The 22,980-nt window shown below is 35.1% G+C and overlaps 2 protein-coding genes and 3 long non-coding RNA genes across 5 annotated transcripts in view; 3 read left to right on the top strand and 2 right to left on the bottom strand.

Moving 5' to 3' along the window:
* The window catches only part of LOC125843938 (uncharacterized), a 36,450-nt gene that overhangs the window by 11,931 nt on the left and 1,539 nt on the right, over nt 1-22,980 (bottom strand). The window contains exon 2 of the long non-coding RNA XR_007444092.1: nt 2,078-2,216. This is a non-coding gene — a long non-coding RNA (uncharacterized LOC125843938). The remainder of the gene's footprint in view (nt 1-2,077; nt 2,217-22,980) is intronic.
* LOC125843867 (TMV resistance protein N-like) lies at nt 1,971-6,489 on the top strand. The gene is made up of 5 exons (XM_049523088.1): nt 1,971-2,579; nt 2,755-3,844; nt 3,984-4,301; nt 4,750-5,314; nt 5,396-6,489. The coding sequence occupies exons 1-5, from the start codon at nt 2,071-2,073 to the stop codon at nt 6,220-6,222; spliced, it is 3,309 nt and encodes a 1,102-aa protein (XP_049379045.1). The 5' UTR covers nt 1,971-2,070; the 3' UTR covers nt 6,223-6,489.
* LOC125843865 (TMV resistance protein N-like) overlaps nt 12,008-22,980 on the top strand; it is a 367,653-nt gene continuing 356,680 nt past the window's right edge. The window contains exon 1 of the mRNA XM_049523087.1: nt 12,008-12,188. Within this exon, the coding sequence (XP_049379044.1) occupies nt 12,104-12,188 (85 nt within the window). The 5' untranslated portion in view covers nt 12,008-12,103. The remainder of the gene's footprint in view (nt 12,189-22,980) is intronic.
* LOC125843935 (uncharacterized) lies at nt 13,637-14,940 on the bottom strand. The gene is made up of 3 exons (XR_007444089.1): nt 14,728-14,940; nt 14,515-14,612; nt 13,637-13,703 (listed from the first exon to the last, which is right to left on the bottom strand). It is a non-coding gene; the product is annotated as an uncharacterized LOC125843935 (long non-coding RNA).
* Nucleotides 20,817-21,851, top strand: LOC125843932 (uncharacterized). Its single transcript, XR_007444085.1, has 4 exons — nt 20,817-20,921; nt 21,009-21,291; nt 21,390-21,457; nt 21,589-21,851. It is a non-coding gene; the product is annotated as an uncharacterized LOC125843932 (long non-coding RNA).

The following is a 22,980-nucleotide window of genomic DNA, read 5'->3' as shown; positions in this document are numbered from 1 at the left end:
ATGCCAGTTGGCCTGCATCGTTTGATGATGCAGATTCAGGTACCCCGGATCAGCATCCTGCACGTCGTTGATCCAGCTGAGCACTCCAGAGTCAGTGGTGAGCCTCCTTGCATTCCGGAGGACTCAATTATTTTGTGTTCTTAGTTTTTGTTTTATTAGGATGTTGCGGGGTCTGTCCCAACATCCATCTCAGTATTTTAGAGGCTTCATAGACAGACAGTCAGTCAGTTAGTTTTGAGTCTCTCATCTATATATATATGTAAATATTCTATTTTGAGATTCGAGTTGCCTTTATGGCCATATTTTATAAGTTAAGTTGTTTTGTAATATTGCATTGCATTGAGTTATTCTGTTGGGTTAGGTTTCCGCTGAGTTAAGAAAGCCAGGCCAAGGGTTCGCTTGGGGCCAGAAATGGTCTCCGGGTGCCGGTCCCGCCCAGGGTGTACGCTCGGGGCGTGACAATATTCATCTTTTGAAATCCTCCCTTAAATAAATAATTAGAATTAGTATAATTTAGGAAATGGTTAATTGACAAGTCCTTTGGATTCGATAATCCGGTTCTTTTAAGAGCCACTATATTACTTGTGCGACCACGTACACTTGCATGTGCAATTGGAAGCAACACGGAGTTAGAAATTTAGCAAAGGGTGTGCAAATATTTTTCTTAGTTATGTTAAGGGTGTAAAAATTTAAATATACACTTGTAATAACAGAGTAATATTTAATCTTGATATACCACATAATTTTCTAGCGATGTGTGTGCACCAAACCACCCTTCAACTAAAGTGGCTCCGCCCATTACAATAAATTCCATTTAACTTCTCCTAAAATTTTGTTTCTTCTAATTTGGGATATTCTTTTTCTTTGAAGCTTCATCCGCTTGTACTTTTAGCTGTCTATTTTGTAGACCAGAGCATAAAGGGCAATTTTTTTTTTTTTTGCCAAAATTTCAAAAGGACAACAAAAAAAATTAAAGAGCAAAGGGGTAAAGGCACATGATCCCACACCATAACCCAAATTTTTTAATGCGGTTAACAATGTAAAAAGAAAGCCACGTGTGAGGCCACGCCTTGTAAGGCACATGACTCTCACACCTAGTAGCGGAATCAAAAATTTTATTAAGGGTGTCCAAGAATATTGGTGTGTGGCTGTCAAAATAAAATTAAAAAATATTGTTCTATTTAGGTTCAAACCCGAAACTCTATCATTCAATTGGACATCCATTACCACTGTACCAAAGGCATAACTTTTATCAAGGGTGTCCAACTTTAAATATATATCCTTTAAATATAAAATTTCACATATATATACAACATAATTTTTCGAAGAAGTATGCACTTTTGTCGACATGTTGTATTGAAATGTGTACCATAACAAAAGGCTTGGGGGTTGTATATATGTGTATATTTACTCTACTAAACACACCCCAAATGTAGTTAACTCCATTTATTATTGAGGCTGGAGTTGGGTGACCTTTTCCCAATTTTTGTTGGAATTTGTCAGCTCCATGCATATATACCAGGCGTGACTCTACACACGCCTTGCTTCTTATATTTTTGGGCTAAGGTGAGGGAATCCCGCGCCTTAGCCTCTTTGGCCCTTTTCATTTTTTTTTATCCTTTTGCAAGTTGGGTGACCTTTTCCTAATTTTTGTTGGAATTCGTCAACTTCATGCACGTACAATTGTCACAATCAAATATAAATGTGTGGAAGGCGTGAAGAAACTATTGTTCCTTTGGAATGTAGAGCCCAAATATAAGCAACTTAATTATGAATCAGAGTGAACAGTAATAGCAATATGGTCCAATTTTTCTTTGTGCAGATGAATAGTGGATCCATAACCATAAATGATCTACAGAGAAGCAATAGAAATTCAATATGTATGGCTAAAACTTGTCAGAATAGTTAATGCGTTAGCTAAGTAGACATAAAGAAATTTCCTATTAATATTATTAGTTGACTGCAATGTTTATTTCTTCTTTCCTCTATATAACTAATTTGTTCATCATTCAATTGATCTCATCCGATCCATACACATTAGTTTTTCTTTTCAGACAATTAATTGAATCTATGGCACCATCTTCTTCTTCTGCGAGTAATTCACAGTACTGTCCTCGATGGAAGTACAATGTCTTTCTAAGTTTCAGAGGAGATGATACCCGGAATAACTTTACAAGTCACTTGAACAAAGGTTTGAAAAATAGGGGAATAGCCACCTTTCTAGATGATGAAAGACTAGAGGATGGCGATTCCATCTCAGAAGAACTTGTGCAAGCGATAGAAGAGTCTCAAGTTGCTGTAATCGTTTTCTCAAAGAATTATGCTAAGTCAAGTTGGTGCTTGAATGAACTAGTGAAGATTATGGAATGCAAGGAGAAAGAAAATAGACAAACAGTTATACCGGTCTTCTATTACGTGGATCCATCACATGTTCGATACCAAAGTGAGAGCTTTGCAGAAGCATTTGCCAAATATGAATCGAGGTATAAGGATGATGTTGAGGGGATGCAGAAGGTTCAAGGATGGAGGAATGCCCTAACTGCTGCCGCAGATCTAAAAGGACACGATATTCATGACGGGTGAGTTGGAAATAAATAATTGCTTTTGATGAAAAAAAATAACAATATGTTTCTATATATTATCCTGAACTATAATGTTTCCTATTTAATACACTCTTGAACATTAAAATTATGAAATTACTTTCTAACACTTGACTTCCTCACATTGTCAACAATCGATCTCTAACTTATGTAGGATTAATCAATCGATGAAAATTGATCAGATCGTCGACCACATCTCTTCCAAATTTTGCAAGAGTGCTCGTTTTTTATCTTATTTGCAAGATGTTGTGGGAATAAATTCTCATTTAGCGGAACTAAAATCCCTACTTCAAATGGAAATCAATAATGTTCGGATTGTAGGAATTTGGGGAACAGGCGGAATTGGTAAAACAACTATAGCAAAAGCCATCTTTGATACTCTATCTGATCAATTTGAAGCAGCTTGTTTTCTTGGGAATGTTAAAGAAAATGTAAAAAAGAATCAATTGCATTCTTTACAAAATACCCTTCTCTCTGAACTGTTAAGAAAAAAAGATGATCACGTCAACGATGAGTATGTTGGGAAGTGCATGATTCAGAGCAGACTTTGTTCTATGAAGGTGTTGATTGTGCTTGATGACATAGATCATGGTGACCATTTGGAGTATTTAGCAGGTGATGTTGGTTGGTTTGGTAACGGAAGCAGAGTTATTGTAACAACTAGAAATAGAAAATTGATAGAGAATAATGATGCAATATATGAAGTGCCTACACTACCTGATGATGATGCTATGCAATTGTTCAATCAACATGCTTTCAAAAAAGAAGTTCCAGATGAGTGTTTTGAGATGTTCGCGTTGGAGGTAATAAATTACGCTAAAGGCCTTCCTTTAGCCCTCAAGGTGTGGGGTTCTATGTTGCATAAGAAAGGCGTAGATAAGTGGAAAAGAATTGTAGACAAAATAAAGAAGTCTAATTCAGAAATTTTTGAAAAACTCAAAATAAGTTATGATGGGTTGGAGCCCGGAGAGCAAAAGATATTTCTTGATATCACATGTTTCTTGCGTTGGCATGAAAGAAAAGAAGTCATGCAAATCCTTGAGAGCTATGATTCTGGAGCTGAATACATATTGGATGTCCTAATTGACAAATCCCTTGTGTTCATCTCTGAATATAATTATATTGAAATGCATGACTTGATTCAAGATATGGGCAAATATATAGTGAAAATGCAAAAAGATTCCGGAAAACCTAGCAGAGTATGGAATGTTGAAGATTTCGAAGATGTGATGATGCACAATATGGTAAGTAAGCTAAACAATGCAATAGTACTCATATTTCAAAGATATATATATATATATACTCGAAAGAAAGTAGTGATATTGGTTAGTGGATTTTGCACGGCATCTGTAGTTATGATTTGTCTCATGATTTTTTTACTAGGGAACTATGGCAGTGGAAGCAATCTGGTTTACTTGTTTTGAACAACTAAACTTTGATAAAGAGGTAATGAAAAATATGAAAATGCTTAGGATATTATGCATACGCAATGGATACGAATATAGTAGGATGACGGCCTCCTTCTTTTCATCTGACTCCAATTGCCATGATGGCTCCATTGAGTACCTTTCCAACAACTTGCGTTGGTTTGTCTGGTATAATTATCCTTGGCAGTTATTGCCAAAAAATTTTAATCCCAAAAGGATCGTTCATGTTGATCTCCGATGGAGTTCATTGCATTATTTATGGAATGAAACAAAGGTACCGTTCTATTTCAGATACTTTCTATTTTGTCTTGTCCTAGAATTATATATGATTCTTGTGTTTAAAGGAAAATAAGTTATTAATTCCATAAACTCAAACTAATGTATTTTGAGTTGTACATTCTCATATTATGAATTGCATTTCCAACCTCTGCATCTAAAGAAGAAACAAAAAGAAATATGTTGGCACAACTTTTCTCATCGGCATCCAGGGGTAAATGAGAACAGATAATCATAAATTTTCATCAAATAAAACATGCTAAGATTAAGGTCTTCTTTTAGATATTTTACCTTTTATTTATTATAACATGATTTTTATCTAGTTTCTGAGCATGTAATTTCCATATAAACAATTTCTCTTTTCACACGTTGAGTCATAATCTAAAAATGTCGTTTACTACTTTACCCATTGTCCATCATTCATTCTGTGTTTTGAATAGCTGCAGCAATTGCCGTCTCTACGAAGGATAGATCTAAGGGGCTCCAAAAGCCTGAAGAGAACACCAGATTTCAAGGGTATGCCAAATTTGGAGTATTTGAATCTAGGCCAATGTACGAGTCTTGAAGAAGTTCATCCTTCCCTCAAGTATTGCAAAAAACTCATTGAGTTAAATTTGTCTCATTGTGAAAGCCTTGAGAGGTTTCCATATGTTAATGTGGAATCTCTTGAATCATTGAAGCTAGAGAACTGCTATAGTTTAGAGAAATTTCCAGAAATCCTTGGAAGTATGAAGCTGGAGTTATTTATTATTCAGCAATACGCATGTCATCTTACAGAGCTAACTCTTTTTGCTATGAAAAAACTTGTAGTACTTCCAAGCAGCATTTGTAAGTTGAAAGGTTTGCTGAAGCTAAATGTGTCGTTCTGCTTTAAACTTAAAAGCTTGCCAGAAGAGATCGGTGATTTAGAAAACTTGGAGGAGCTTCGTGCCTCACTGACTCTCATCTCACAACCTCCGTCCTCCATCGTCCGGTTGAACAAGCTTAAATTATTGGTTTTTGCAAATTACAAATCAGAAGATAGAGGGAACTTTGTGTTCCCTCCGGTGAGTGAAGGGTTACTCTCATTGAAAGAACTACATCTCTGTTGCTGCAATTTAATAGATGGAGGACTTCCGGAAGACATTGGATCCTTATCCACTTTGGAAGACTTGAGTCTCGAGGGTAATTTTGAGCATTTGCCTCAAAGCATATCCGAACTTGGTGCTCTTCTATGCTTGAGCTTATCAGGCCAGAGGCTTACAAAGCTGCCAGAATTTCCAAAACAGTTAAAAACAATATATGCAGATTGGACCAATGATTCGATATGTAATTCGTTGTTTCAGAATATCTCATTATTGCAGCATGACATCTGTTCTTCACATTCCTTGTCACTAAGAGTGTTTGTGAGTTTGGGAGATCAACGTCAGGATGATATCCCAAGTTGGTTCAACTATCAGGGAATGGGTGCAAGTGTATCAGTCAACTTGCCTAAGAATTGGTATGTAAGTGATAACTTCTTGGGATTTGCTGTTTGTTATTCTGGCAAATATTATATTGATGATTGCATCACAGCTCATTTGATTCCCGTATGTGATGATGGGATGTCGTCGATGACCCAGGAATTTTCCTTATCCAACAATTCAGAATATTCTTATGAATGGAATATTTATTTTTTGTTGGTACCTTTCGGTAGCTTATGGGATGCATCTAATGCAAATGAAAAAACACCAAATGACTATGGGTGCATTAAGTTAGATTCTATTGTTCATGTAGATGATTTTAGAGAAACAGATGATGATTTTGGTAAATTTGGAGTTCGTTTGTTGTATAAAAATGAATCTGAGCTTTGCATTGGGATAAGGAAGAGCAGATATGAAGAAGAGGCCAGTTGCTCCTCTTCTAAGAAACAAAGGTTACATATCAGTAATCAGCAGTGAGTTTGGGAACATGTTTTCTGAGAAACAATTTGGGTATGCAAAAATTCATTCTTTTTATATTTCAAATCACATTTTCCATTTCCTGACAAATAGATAAATTGCAGATGGATGAAAGAAGCTTTCGAATCCAATAATTTCTCCCCAACCATCAAGTTCTACTGAAGAAGCATAGTCTCCATTGATATCTACTGTAAAATGTTACATTCTTATTCAATTTTAATAAGTGCAAGAAACACATCTTATTAATCATCTATGAAATTAATGTAATCTAATTAGCAAAGAAACACTGTGACATAATTGAACCCCTCCCTATTCTCATTTCTTGTTCAATGTATTACCAATGTCTAGCACAAAACGGTACTTCGCATCCAATTTCAGAAGACGTTCCAACGCGGCGTTAATATAGTCCATTGGCACGACTTCAATAATTGGTGTTATGTTATGCTTTGCCGCAAAATCCAACATTTCTTGAGTCTCTTTCATCCCTCCTATGCAACTTTCAGCCACTAGCTTCCTTCCTGTTTTCCATATTATATATACAAACTTTAGTTTTTAAAAAAGAATAAACAAAAGGTTAGCCCACATTCTTGTGTTTAAATTGTTAAACTGGCATAACAACTTAAGCTTTTAGATGAGATTGTTGCACACTTCAACACAGAACCAGAGCAGGCGGAGGTCGTGAGTTCAAAAATCTCAACACCACCATTTTCAAAAAAAGAATTTCACATGCTTTACTCATGAAAAAGAACAGGCAGAGGTGTGTTGAAGACACAACTAATTAAATAAAAGTGTTCTCTCAAACAGTTTAAACATTCAGATAAGATATAGCCGTTGTATGTAGGAATCTGACGAGGGCAGTAATTCTCGAGAACAACGCTACAATTCTCACATTTTCGACATGATCCTACCATACATCCAACACCTACTTTGTCTCAAACCTTAAATTTCTCTACCTTGCTACCGACCTCGGTTACAACACCAACAACCTCATGCCTGCAATTATATTTCAAAATTTTTAATTCTTCATCTTAAAACAAATAAAAAATAACCAAAGTATAATTTTTCGGTTTTAACCCAAACAATGCACATCTGTAAGCTTGAATATTGAGTAGCCTTGGTTAGATAGTGTTTTACTCTCAATGTGAGAATTTAATTCTGTGAATTTGAATTAAATCAAGCCCATGTACGTACGTGCAGGATACCGAGTAGATTAACTAGCAATAATTCGATTCAACGAAGATATTTTCTAAGGTATAGTCTTTCTTTGCAGCTTCATCCACTTATATTTTGAGTAGTCCCATTGTGTTCATATTACTGTGGACCCCACAACAATAATTCAATTCAATTGGAGTAGACCCCATCTTCTAAATTTTGCAAGTGTAGAGCTCAAATATTCTACTGATGTAGCATAATTTCCATTCATATTCATAATAGAAGCAACCTATGATTCGGAGTTAATCCAGAAGGCAGACTTGAATATCATACCGACTTTATTGATATCCATTAAAACTGACATTTGGAACAAAATATTATTTCTCAATCGAAATAAACTGAATTTATAAATATAATCTAAATAAAATGGTATAAAATGAAGCTTTTACCTAACAAATTGTGGACCTTGTTTATTTGAAATTGTCATGTAAGGTTATATCTTAGTAATTTCTTTGTGACCGATCGACAAAGTATGAAGACTAGACTTCAAAACTCCAATGTTATATGAAACTTTACCTAACAAATTGTGGATCTTGTTTATTTGAAATCGTAAGATTATTTCCAAGCAATTTCTTTGTAACCGACAAAGTATGAAGACTAGAGTTTAAAATTTCCAGTGTAATAATATGCACAGAATGGACCACTATACAAGTGGATGAAAGGTGCAAAGAGAAAAGAAGGGTAATTTCTTTGTCACCGACAACACAACTTGTAACATCCGACAATTTAAAATGAATATGAAGAAGCTTGAATTTGGAAATAGTCATTTTTGGAAAAATTTAAAAATCTGGAAATTTGGCAGTCCAGAATCTGGAAAATTTGGCTAAGTTCAAAATCTGGAAATTTGGCTAAGTGTGGAAATCAGTGAGTTTTTGGCCAACTTTGAGAAGTCATAACTCCTATCTCAGGATGATCCAGGAGTAGTTCCAGTTATGTTTGGAAAGCCCTTGGGACTATCTTTCCAACGCCATCAAGTTTACTCGATTCCGAGTTTGTATGAGCGAGTTATGCCCTTTGAAAGTTGGGCAGTTGGCAGGGAGTCCGTTCGGAAATTTAAGGGCATTTTGGTCTTTTCACAAATCATTTCTTTTGATGTTATATTGTGTGTTAGGCTGATTTTGGATCATTTTATCCCATTTTAAAAAAGAGAAAGTTAGGGTTCTTGAGAGTGAAGAAGAGAAGAAGAAGAGAAGAAGAGGAGAATAAGAGGAGAAAGAGGAGATCAACAAGTTTCCGTCGTGGAATTTCGTCGGGGGTGATCCCTATCAAGGTATGTGAGTTCTTTAGTGTGGGTTGATCCTTTCCCCCACACACCAAGCTCATTTTATGATTTGAGAAAAGATTGGATTTGTTGTTGAAGTTGTTGAAGTTGTTAGTTGTTGTTGATGTTGTTAGTTGTGTTGTGAAAGTTATTGTTGGTTGTGGGACACGATTTGGTTGTGTTCTTGAGCTGAAAGCTATTGTATATTGAGGGATTTTATGATCCTTAATGTTGGTTGGTTCATACCCCCACACACCAACTCATTTTTAATTCCAAGAAAAGATTTATTTTGGTTGTTGAAGTTGTTGGTTGTGTTGTTGAAGTTCTTGCTGATTTGGGATAGGATCTGGTTGCGTTTTTGAGTGGAATCCACTGTATGTTGAGGGGTCTATGACCCTAAGTGTTTGGGAAAAGAACCTTTGAGGTTGAGAGGGTTTAGAGTTGGCAACATGAAGGAAAAAAGTCGGGCAGCTTGCTTGAAGCAAGTCTGCGTTGCAGCTGTGTTCCCTCTGTGAACAGAATCTGTTATGTTTTCAGAATTAAATTTCGAAATTTTTCTTAAGTCTAGCTGTCCTAAGTTATTCCTAATCATCATGGGGTCCTTCCAAACACAAATCATTACCCTTGAATCCATAATTCAATTCAAGAAAGTTAGTTTCCAAGTCAAGTGAAGTTAGTTTCCAATTCAAGTGAAGTTAGTTTCCAAGTCAAGTGAAGTCAAGCTTAGAAGTAAGTCAGTCAAAGCAAGTCTTTAAGGTTTTCCAAGAGTCTTCATTGAACGTTTTAACTTCATTCTAAGGCTGAAGTTCCAAGTTAAGTATTGAGTTTCAAGTCAAGTCAAAAGTTAAGAGTTTCATGTTAAGTTAAGAGTTTCACATCAAGCCAAGAGTTCAAGTAAAGTAAAGAGTTTAAAGTTGAGTTCTTTTCTCAAAGTTATTAGGGAACTATGTATTCCCAAAGAAGTTTTAAAGAAATGTTTTTACATTTAAACAAGGTTGGAAACTGAGATTTCCAAAAGAGCCTTCGGGCTAGTTTTTGAGTAATTATCTCATATCAGCAGGAAGAAATATGTTTTAAAAACATAAGAGCCAGTACATTTTTGGGAGTAGTATCGAGCACCGAATTGGGGGAGCGTTCAAAGAACCCACAGCCCCCATAGAACCATGTTAGCCACCATGGGTAGAAAAGGATCATACTTTTTAGATGAATCCTTTTCAGATTAGACTAGTGGATCCATTAGGCAGTTCAGGTCTTATACCTTTGGCCGGGTATAAGATGCTCTGGCAGCGTGAGGTCGATCGCTGTATCATCACTATAGCTCTTATGTGATGGTTGTCGGTTAGAGAAGCTCCCACAGCAGTTATTGTATTTTTCATACACAGAGATTATTGTATTTTTATATACATCAGTTCATTGTATTTCTATATACATTTCAGGCTTATTGTATCTTTGTATACACACAGAGTTTATAGCATGTTTTAAACAGTCTTTCTTTATATCGCACTTGTTTTAAATTGCCTTATATTGAAAGAAGTCAGTCAGGTTGAGTTGAGTTGAGCCAGGTAAGCTATTCAGTTTCTTCCAGATTTCCTTCTAGCCTTTGTTGCTTAGTTTTCCAGCTTGCATACTCGTACATTCCATGTACTGATGCCAGTTGGCCTGCATCGTTTGATGATGCAGATTCAGGTACCCCGGATCAGCATCCTGCACGTCGTTGATCCAGCTGAGCACTCCAGAGTCAGTGGTGAGCCTCCTTGCATTCCGGAGGACTCAATTATTTTGTGTTCTTAGTTTTTGTTTTATTAGGATGTTGCGGGGTCTGTCCCAACATCCATCTCAGTATTTTAGAGGCTTCATAGACAGACAGTCAGTCAGTTAGTTTTGAGTCTCTCATCTATGTATATATGTAAATATTCTATTTTGAGATTCGAGTTGCCTTTATGGCCATATTTTATAAGTTAAGTTGTTTTGTAATATTGCATTGCATTGAGTTATTCTGTTGGGTTAGGTTTCCGCTGAGTTAAGAAAGCCAGGCCAAGGGTTCGCTTGGGGCCAGAAATGGTCTTCGGGTGCCGGTCCCGCCCAGGGTGTAGGCTCGGGGCGTGACACAACTTGACTTTATCTATTCATTGTGATGGAAGATACCAATCCATCAACAATAGTAAGAAAACTATCTATTTACACAAACATTTTACCATAAATACTAACAGATGTATAGGGAAAGAGGCCAGCGAGAAAGTCAACATGTATCTTTTGATACTATATTTATATATACACACATCAAAAATACAGTTACAAAGAAAGAGAGTTAGAAAAAGAGTCAGTGTATCTTATCTGGCGAAGTAAATATATATAATATAAAAGGTACTTCCAAAAATTTAAAATTAAAACACATAATTAGCCCTAAACTAGTGAGATTTGTGTTGTTTGCTCATAATAGTAATAAGGTCCAACTTTTCTTTGTGCAGATGGATAGTGGGTCCATTACCATAAATGAGAAAGAACTAAATAACTACCGACACTTATCACTCCTTACTACTCCCTCCGTTCATTTTTAGTTGTTATGTTGTGCTTTTTGAGAATTAATTTGATTAATTTTCAAAGCTAAATTAGATTATATTAATTAGATGTTTTAAAATAAAAATTTCTATATTCAAAAAATATAAAAAATATAATCTAAATTGTACCTTTTTACATAACAATACAATGAAAAAATACATTTAAAAATGTTAATCAAAGTTCATATTGTTTGACTTGAAAAAAAAAACGGTGACAAATAAAAATGAACAAAAGGAATATTAAAGAGTATGCACTTTTGTCGAAATGTTAAATTGAAATACGTACAATGTATGTGTATATTTACTCTACTAAACACATCCCAAATGTATTTAACTCCATTTATTACTTAAGCTGGAGTTTGGTGACCTTTCTCAATTTATGTTGGAATTCGTCAACTCCATTCACAATCAAATATAAATGCAGGGAATTAAGGCGTGGCTCCACACATGCCTTACTCAAATACATCGGTATATCTCAAATACATTGCAAATCACACTTGACTATAGTGTATCTAGAATAAATTACACCTCATTTAATCCGCATGAGTAAATATGGTATAGAAGGTAATTTCGAAAATTAAAATAAATACACATAATTAGACCCCCAAAACTAATTAGATTTGCGTTGTTTGCTTATAATAGTAATATGGTCCAATTTTTCTTTGTGCAGATGAATAGTGGTCCATAACCATAAATTTTCCTATTAGTATTGGAGTAGAGCAAATATTCATAGAAACTTTCATGCTTGAATTGGTACTTGTTAATTTCTTTTTTCCTTTATATGATTTTGTTCATCAATTGATCTCATCCATACACTTTATTTTTTCTTGTTAGACAATTAACTGAATCCATGGCATTCTCTTCTTCTTTTTCTTCCGCAAGTAATTCACATTACTGTCCTCGATGGAAGTACAATGTCTTTCTAAGTTTTAGAGGTGAAGATACCCGTAAAACATTTACAAGTCACTTGTACGAAGATTTGAAAAACAAGGGAATATTCACCTTTCAAGATGATAAAAGGCTAGAGCAAGGCGATTCCATCCCAGAAGAACTCTTGAAAGCTATCGAAGAGTCTCAAGTTGCACTCATCGTTTTCTCAAAGAATTATGCTACATCGAGGTGGTGCTTGAATGAATTAGTAAAGATCATGGAACTCAAGGAGTAAGCTAAAATAATGGACAAATAGTTATCCCGATCTTTTACGATGTGGATCCATCACATGTTCGATACTAAAGTGAGAGCTTTGTAGAAGCATTTGCCAAACATGAATCGAGGTATAAAGATGATGTTGAGGGGATGCAGAAGGTGCGAGGATGGAGAACTGCCCTAATTGCTGCCACGAATCTAAAAGGATATGATATCTGGGACGGGTGAGTTGAAAACACATAAGTGCAATTTAATGAAAAAAATTAACAATATGTTGCTATTGCCCTAAACTATATGTTTCCTATTCAATACGCTCCTGAACATTAAAAATATAAATTACTTACTAATACTCCCTCTGTCCCTAATTACTTGTCCATATTACCTTTTATAGTTGTCCCTAATTACTTGTCCATTTTTTACCTATTATACCCTCAATTAAATGACTAATTACTTTGAAAAATGTAGAATTTTTCATCCACTTCATAATTAATAGGGGTAAAATGGTAAACTCACTATGTCATTAATTGTTTTCTTAATATGTGTGTCAACTCAAAAGTGGATAAGTAATTAGGGACAAATGAAGTACTTGACTTCCTCACATTGTCTACAATCAATCTTCTTATTTATGTAGGATTGAATCAGAGAAAATTCAGCAGATCGTCAACCACATCTCTTCCGAAATTGGCAAGAGTACTCATTCTTTATCTTCTCTACAAGATGTTGTGGGAATAAATTGTCACGCCCCAAACTCAAGGGGCGCAACTGGCTCCTAATGCCAAAACTCAGGCCCGACCCAACCCTGCTGAACCATTTGCTACTAGCGCATGGCAACCACACGCAATCAAGAAATCAAACAAGTATATCTCGGCTTAAAACTAAGCCATCGGCCGGCAAGGCCCCTGCCAACTGATCTATAAAAGAAACAGCTACTCCCAGGAGATCATATAAATAAATAGCCAACTAGCACAGAAGTCCTAATTGGGCCGTCGAGGCCACCATGATATCTATACCAAAACTAAAAGCAGGTATATATTAAAACAATACATCAAACAACTCACAAACTTCAGCAAATCAACCACATAGGCCAGTATGGCCATAACGTAGCTATACACCCCACACACTAGTCTGCAAGCCTCTAAGAGTAGTAAAGATTAGCGGGACAGGGCCCCAGCCTACCCATAAAGATATATGCAACAAAAGGTAACAAACCTCCCAACTCTGGCAGCTCCGGAGTAAAGGGGCTAGCCAACCGGATAAAAGTCAATCCTGCTGCTGAGGAGGTCTACTCAGTCGTTTGTCAGGACCTGCATGCATGAATGCAGCGCCCTCAGGCAATGGGGCGTCAATACAAAATAATGTACAGAGTATGAAAGGCAATAGTTTATGATGAGGTATCCTGATATACTGGAATAATCTGATAAATAAATCAAGGATAAGATAAGTGTACTGACCTGCTCCTAAATCTAAATTTATCAAAAATAATAAAACAACAACCTAACCAAGCCCCAATAAGCTCGGCAGGTACAAACAGCACACAAGACCACCTACTCAGGCCCCCATAAGCCCGGAAGGTGCCAATCAACCTATATACCCCTACCAGTAGTCCCCTAGCCCCGTAGGCAATCACATAACCCTCTTAGGCATTAATATAGCCCCGTAGGCAGCACATAGCTCTCCTAGGCATCAACGTAGCTTATAGACAATTCATAGCCCTCTTAGGCAATAACATGGCCCTGTAGGAAGCACATAGCCTTCTTAGGCGTCAATATAGCCCTGTAGGCAACTCATAGCCCTTCTAGGCACAATATAGTCCTATTAGACAACATCATAGCCCCCATAGGCAGTTCATAGCTCAACAGCTAAACACAATAGCCCCAAGGGCAACAGCAAACAATTAAGTAGGCTAAAGGCGAGCAATTTAGCTATAAACAATATATATATGAATAATCTCCAAGTCGTTCTTAACTTAGAGTCTTTCTTAACAGATCGTGAGTCCCTAAAATGAGGGGTTATAACCACCCAATCAGCCAACCATTCACAAATACATCTACAAGATCACCAACGTTAACTACATCTAAGGAAACATGTCGAACGAAGGGAATAACCTTAACATACCTTTCCAATGAACGCTCGAAAGACCATAGTTCCTTCACGAAAGTTGTTCCTTATGTCCTAAGCTTCGCAAACACTATATATACACAGCTGGTACGCACCTATAAACAGTTTATAATTAATCTTATATCGGCAGATTTGCCATATTGCCCCAACTTGTCGAAACGTCCGTAGAAATTCATAAAAACAATCATAAAAGAGTCCCGAGATGATTACCTTAGTTAACCAAGTTAAAACCTTGAAGAAACACCAATAATTACAAATTTATATCTTCAAAAACCAGCTCCAAACGCAGCAAATAGAAGGGAAAAACGATTGCCACGTGTAGGGATTACGTTTCTAGGCACGGGGGCAATGTTTAATGGTAGAAATCGTCAAAACTAACCTTCATTATGCTAGGACTTCATAGAAACCCTCTCCTAAGCTTTCTCTCTGGTTTTAGAACTGAAATGAACGGTTTCCATGGCTAAAAACGTTAAATAGCCGACATACCATATTTCTTTACCCGACCCGGATCCGAACCGGATTCTGCCCTGGCAGTCCCTAGTAAAACCCTCATAACTTTTTACTCGGATGTCCGTTTGATACGGGGTTTTGTGCGTTGCAAACTAGACTCGTAGGCCTTCTATTTAATGGGTAATAGGCCTTCTAACTCTTTATATATTGGGAGAAAACATCCAATACATTTGACCCAAATTTCAAAGAAATCTTTAAAAAGGAACTTATGATAACTTTCGCCAACTTTTATTTTGCCACTTACTTAACTTCAAAACTTGAGATAAAACCTTTGAACACTTAAAATATGACATACCACATCCTTTTTAATTTATTACTCACCCTCTTTGTCTTTCCATGAAGGTACGAGTTAATTTAGGCGTTTTGGAAAAGTCGGGGTGTTACATAAATGATCATTTAGAGGAACTAAAATCTTGACTTCAAATAGAAACCAATGATGTTCGGATTGTAGGGATATGGGGAATAGGCGGAGTAGGTAAAACGACAATAGCAAAAGCCATCTTTGATACTCTATCTTATCAATTTAAAGTTGCTTGTTTTCTAGCGGATATTAAAGAAAATGCAAGAAAGAATCAACTGCATTCTTTACAAAATATCCTTCTCTCTGAACTGTTAGGAGAAAAAAATAATTACGTCAATAATAAGTATGATGGGAAGTGCATGATTCCAAGTAGACTTTGTTCTATGAAAGTGCTAATTGTGCTCGATGACATAGATCATGGTGATCATTTGGAGTATTTAGCAGGTGATGTTGGTTGGTTTGGTAATGGCAATAGAATTGTTGTAACAACTAGAAATAGACATTTGATAGAGAAGGGTAATGCAAGATACGCCGTGCCTACACTACTTGATCATGAAGCTATGCAATTGTTCAATATGCATGCTTTTAAAAAAGAAGTTCTAGATGAGTGTTTTAAAAAGTTTTCATTGGAGGTATTAAATCACGCTAAAGGCCTTCCTTTAGCCCTCAAGGTGTGGGGTTCTTTGTTGCATAATAGAGGCATAGATGAGTGGAAAAAAATTGTAGAAAAAATAAAGAAAAATTCTAGTTTAGAAATTGTTGAAAATCTCAAAATAAGTTATGATGGGTTGGAGCCCGAAGAGCAAATGATATTTCTAAATATCGCATGCTTCTTCCGAGGATTTAAAAAAGAAGAAGTCATGCAAATTCTTGAGAGTTGTGATTTCAAAGCTGAATATGGATTGTATGTGCTAATGGACAAATCTCTTGTGTTTATAGCTGCAAATAATAGGATTGAAATGCATGACTTAATACAAGATATGGGTAAATACATAGTAAAAATACAAAAATATCCAGGTGAACGTAGCAGACTATGGAATTATGAAGATCCCAAAGAAGTAATGGAGGACAATACGGTAAGTAGGCTAAACAATGCAATAGTACTATTAATATTCCAAAGACATATAATTGAGTCTAATAAATTTCTCAAAAAATGTATCATTGAAAAATAGAATTAATTGCACAAAACATTTCTTTTAAGCGACATATTTCTTGAGAAATACCTGACTAATATTTTTACCTTAAATTTTGTTTAATGGTCACAAAAAATAGTAGTGATATTGATTAGTGAATTGTACTTGATTTGTTGATTCATGATCTTTTTGAAGGGGACTATAACAGTGGAAGCAATCTGGTTTACTTATTCTGAAAAATTATGCTTTAGCAAAGACGCAACGAAAAATATGCAAAGGCTTCGGATATTATGCATATGTACGAACAAATTATACAATAGGGTAGGAAGACATTAAGTCAAAAATTGAAAAACAAAAATATCCATAGAAAATTATTAGACATTTTTACTCTTTAAAAAAATAAATTATTCACATTTTTATATGTATCTATTTTTATTTCTCTTCTTCAATTTAATTAACATGATGAAGTAATAAAAGGGAAAAAAAGAAGGAAGAAGTCAAATCTATTTCCTTAAACCCCAAAAACCAAAATATCTATAACAGTTTAAATGACCATTTTATCCTTCATTCAAACCTATTCATATGCTAAAATGTAATTTACGTTTCAAAAAATAATAAAGTAATAGCACACAATAAATGTAAAAGATGAATAGTATGTGCGATTGTCCATATTTCTAAAATTAATGCAATTTATTGTAATCAATTCAATAGAATTGTTTTGTTTTAATCTTCCACTGCATATTGCAAATTTTCCGATGATATCAATCTTTAATAAAGTATGTTTATTCAAATATTTACTCTTTCATCTTCCAACCTCCTAATGGAAAGTATATTAATTCATTTATTATTAGTCAATAAAAGAGGAGCTCAATGACACATTCTCATGTCTAGAGTGTCCCTATTGGTGTGATGGTTAATCTGCCCTGTGATGAATTTTATTTTTCTCTCTTTTATTTATTTATAATTTTTCACTTTTATTATATTCATTTTCACAACTCATATCTAATTGTCTATACAATTTTTACAATTAACATTCATAACTCTCATGTTTTTCATATTCATAACCTCCAAAAATTGAATTTTAAATTTTAAATTTTAAAATATTTTTTGGTATTCCTCTATTTCTATCTATATAAATACATCTCCTTTTGTTTTATGAGACTCTTATCCAAAGTTGTCCTTTGCATTTTATAGTTAAAGGAGTGAATTGCTTAAACTATTAATATTTTCTACCATTTAATTCATGCTTTAGTTTTATTCAATGCGGAAGGCTCTTGTATTTTAATTACACATGGAGAAGGTACCGACAATAACACAAAAAATTATATACGAATTTTGTATTTCTTTTTTCATTCACATTGTTATGATTAAAGTCTTAAGAAAGATGTGTATATTGTATATCTTCTTTTTTTTTATTCTTTTTGTATTTTTTCTCTCTCTAATAGACTTCTTTTGTTTAATTACCTATGAATTTTTAATTGTCGTAAGTATGTACTTGGGTTCAAATTAGTTATCTACGACTTTATTGAAAGTTTGTTGACTACAAACTAAAGTTCAAAATTTATTGTTGGTTGCTTAAAAGGAATTAATTTTAAAAATTTGGTGTTTCTTGTCACGCTTATAAATTTTTGTTTGTAATTTTGCATTTTATTACTAATTACACAAATACTTCTATAAAATTATCTTTATGACTAACCTATAAAAAATTACATGGGACACACGTGTTCAGAAACTAGTAGATTTCATACCGTGCATCTGCATTTAACACTTTGTTTTCTCTTTGGCAACAATTTTTTATATCATTTCTAAATAAATCTAACATTACTTCATACTTAGGCACTCTTTTCCACATCAAGTATAGGGGACACTTAAGAGTACAATTGCAATATTCAAATGTGCACCAAATAAAACATGCTAAAGTTAAGGTCTATTTTTATTATTATAGATATTTTACCTTTTATTTATAATAACGTGATTATTATCTAGTTTCTTAGCAAGTAATTTCCATATAAAGTAAAGTAAACAATTTCTAATTTCACACGCTGAGTCATAATCTAAAAATGTCGTTTACTATTTAAACTCATTTTTCATCATTCCTTCTGTGTTTTGAATAGCAGCAATTGTCGTCTCTACAGAGGCTATATCTAAGTGGCTCAAAAAGCCTGAAGAAAACGCCAGATTTCATGGGAATGCCAAATTTGGAGTATTTGGATCTAGAGGAATGTACGAGTCTTGAAGAGGTTCACCATTCTCTGAGATGTTCCAGAAAACTCATTGAGTTAAATTTGAATGAGTGTGGAAGCCTTAAGAGGTTTCCATATGTTAATGTGGAATCTCTCGAATATCTGCATCTAAGCTTCTGCTATAGTTTAGAGAAATTTTCGGAATTCCTTGGCATAATGAAGCCGGAGTTAATGATATTGATGTCACTCTCTGGAATAATGGAACTTCCATCATCTATTATTGAGCACCAAGCTAGTCCAACAAGCCTAGATTTAAGTGAAATGAATAACCTTGTAGCTCTTCCAAGCAGCATTTGTAGGATGAAAGGTTTGGTGAATCTAATTGTGTGGGGGTGCTCAAAACTTGAAAGCTTGCCAGAAGAGATAGGTGATTTAGAAAACTTGGAGGAGCTTCATGCCAGAGATACTCTAATCTCACGACCTCCATCTTCCATAGTCCGATTGAACAAGCTTAAATTATTAACTTTTGAAAAAGAAAAAACAGAAGACAAAGTATACTTTGTGTTCCCTCAGGTGAATGAAGGGTTATCCTCATTGGTTGCTCTGGATCTCAGTGGCTGCAATTTAATTGATGGAGGACTTCCGGAAGACATTGGATTCTTATCCTCTTTGGAAACGTTGCATCTCAATGGAAATAATTTTGAGCATTTGCCTCGAAGCATAGCCCAGCTTAGTGCTCTTCGATCCTTGGACTTATCAGATTGCAAGAGGCTTACACAGCTGCCAGAAGACATTGGATGCTTATCCTCTTTAAAAAAGTTGAATCTCAGTGGAAATAATTTTGAGTATTTGCCTTGTAGCATAGCCCAGCTTGGTGCTCTTGAATACTTGCACTTATCAGATTGCAAGAGGCTTCCACAGCTGCCAGAAGACATTGGATGCTTATCCTCTTTAAAAGAGTTGAATCTCAGTGGAAATAATTTTGAGTATTTGCCTGGTACCATAGCCCAGCTTGGTGCTCTTGAATACTTGCACTTATCAGATTGCAAGAGGCTTATACAGCTACCAGAATTTCCACAACAATTACATACAATGGATGCAGATTGGAGCAATTCTTCGATCTGTAATTCATTGTTTCAGAATATCTCAGTATTGCACCCTGACACCTCTGATTCACATTCCTTGTCACTTAGAGTGTTTACAAGTAGGCCGAAGAATATCCCAAGTTGGTTCCACCTTCGGGGAACTGGTACAAGTGTATTAGTCAATTTGCCTATGAATTGGTATGCAACAGATAACTTCTTGGGATTTGCTGTATGTTACTCTGGCGAATTAATTGACATTACAGCTCATTTGATTCCCTTATGTGATGCTGGGATGTCGTTGATGACCCAAAAACTTGCTTTATCCAACCATGCAGAATATCTTGATGATATTAATTTTTTCTTGGTACCTCTTGGTGGCTTATGGGATGCATCTAATGCAAATGGAAAAACACCAAATGACTGTGAGATTATTTGTTTATTTTTTGGAGAAATGAAAGAATTTGGAGTTCGTTTGTTGTATAAAGATGAAGCTGAGCTTTGCATTGGGATAAGGAAGAGCAGATATGAAGAGGCCAGTTGCTCCTCTTCAAAGAAACAAAGGTCACAAGTAGATGAAATATAGGTATATATATTTATTGGTAACGAAATTGTGTTCTCTCTTTATATGCAAATTATTTCTTCACTATTTCAAGATTCGATGTACTAATAAGTTTTATTCTGATTTTTGATTGGCTTGGCAGATGGTACTTCGGGGATACTGCCTATGAAGGGAACATGTTTTCTGAAAAAGGGACTCGCCAAAGAACTTGGGTATGCAAAAATTCATTGCCTCGCAAAGCATTGGGAATTTCATTAAATTACCTCACATCTTGTGAGTTGCATCATAACTTGGTGCTCCATCTCTACTCATCTGTATCTAGTTGGGTATTACATCAGATAAAATATGTTACCATTATCAAAAACATAAGATAAATGACAGAATACTAGATGTGATAGAGTTAATGGCTTATGACATCCTCAACTTGTGTTATGTCTTGGTTCTCCATCACAATGCATTTACTTATAAGTGGTTGTAACAAGTTTTATTCTGGTTTTGGATTACTTATGCAGAGAAAACTGGGAAGCGGAGAACAAACACGGTGATTCTGCCTGTGAAGGGCACATGTTTCCTCTGTTTGTAACAGAACAACTCAACTCTTGGCCCGAGAGAGAGATTCATGATAGAACTTGGGTATGCAATAATTAATTCTATTTGGATTTCGTCTTTCTGTAGATGTACCCAACCGATATAAAGATTTCACTGGGTTATCATTTGTAGGTGTTATAAGTTCACAGAGAAAAGGTAAAGTGTATTACCCAAAGGTAGCAACTGATCCATGGCTTTAAAACTTACAATTTAGTTCATTTTGATGCTCTCTCAAAGAGGCAGCATGGAGTGAGACAGTGAGGGAAGCTGGACTGAAGGAAAATGTGAATCTGAACTGCAACAAGATCAGTTATAGTATGTAGAGCTGTTCTTATTTGACACGATCTTCAAGGGAGAAAGTGAGAGAGGGAAAATGTCTTTATTGAGTATGCCTGGAGATTTTAAAGTTGCTAATGTAGGTCATACAAATCATCGTTTTCTTTTGTCATAAGATTGAGTAGCTCACAAGTTCTTATTATATATTTTATCTAACAAAAAGTTATGTATATGAAGGTATTGAATATCGTTGGAGTCGTGGATGTTGTCAACAGAGAAGCGACTCATCGAGCTGCAACGATACAGTAAGGAGTGCACAACTCTCACTATTTAATTACATTTAACTACTGAAATCTAAGGATCTGTCTGTTTTCCAGCTTGTTGACATCAATCTTTATGAAAGCAATAAGTAACGTCTATGTTTTACTGTATGCAGTGCAAACTTGGAGTTTCGCGTTACACTGCATATGAAGGGCACATATTTCCTCTGCCTGAGAAAGAGATTCGCAAAAGAACTTGTGTATGTAATAATCCGTTCTCTTATATATTAGTAAAGGTGACACGACATCTCTCTTACACCAGCTAACGGAGCAAAGGGAACTATTTCCAGGAATCAAACGTATTCCACTGGAGTTGTGTGAATTAGAATCAGAGTTGTCAAAAGAGATGAACCTACCTATCTTTTGCTATCAGGAACATTGAATTATGATATTGAGTTTTCTCTTCTTTTTTAAAAAATCATTCATCTTGCTGGCAAAAGGAACTAAAAAAACTCCTTTTTTTTTTTTAGCAAATTTACCACTAGATAAAGTGTCCATCAGTCTTTTATTAAAAATTAAAAGATATCAATAAGAATAATTACAAGTAAGGGATTTGAAAAAAAAGAGTACAAGTAAGGAAGGCTAGACATTACCTTACCGATTTAACTTGAAACATCATATCAATTTTATTGATATCCATTAGAACTCACTTTAGAATCAAAACATTTCTCAATAAAAATAATCTAAAAAGAAAGACATAAAGTGAAACTTTACCTAACAAATTGTGGGCCTTGTTTTTTTGAAATTGCAAGGTAATGCCCTAGCAATTTCTTTCTTTGTGATTGGCCAAGCATGAATAGTAGACTTCATTGTATGTTAGGAATTTAGCGAAAGGTGTGCAAATATTCTTCTTAGTTATGTTAAGGGTATAAAAAATTAAATATACACTTGTAATAACAGAGTAATATTTAATATTGATATTCTTCTAGCGATGTGTGAGCACCAAACACCCTTCACCTAGAGTGGCTCCACTCAAAACAATAATTCCTTTTAACTTCTCCTAAAATTTTGTTTTTCCTCATTTGGAATACTCTTTTTCTTTGAAGCTTCATCCGCTTGTACTTTTAGCTGTCCATTTTGTAGTCCAGAGAATAGAGGGCACGTTTTTTTTTTTTTTTTGCCAAAATTCCAAAAGGACAACAAAAAAAAATTAAAGAGCAAAGGGGTAAAGGCACATGATCCCCACACCATAACCCAAATTTTTTAACGCGGTTAACAATGTAAAAAGAAAGGCACGTGTGAGGCCACGCCTTATAAGGCGCATGGCTCTCACACCTAGTGGCGGACCCGGAAATTTTATTAAGGGTGTCCAAGAATAATGGTGTGACTGTCAAAATAAAATTTTTAAAAAAATATTGTGCTATTTGGGTTCAAACTCGAAACTCCATCATTCAATTGGACACCCATTACCATTACGCCAAAGGCACAACTTTTATCAAGGGTGTCCAACTTTAAATATATATCCTTTAAATGTAGAGTTTGACATATATATACAACATAATTTTTCG

The sequence above is a fragment of the Solanum stenotomum genome, chromosome 11 (assembly GCF_019186545.1).
Source record: "Solanum stenotomum isolate F172 chromosome 11, ASM1918654v1, whole genome shotgun sequence".
Lineage (NCBI taxonomy): Eukaryota > Viridiplantae > Streptophyta > Magnoliopsida > Solanales > Solanaceae > Solanum > Solanum stenotomum.
This window is presented reverse-complemented; position numbering and strand designations above follow the sequence as displayed.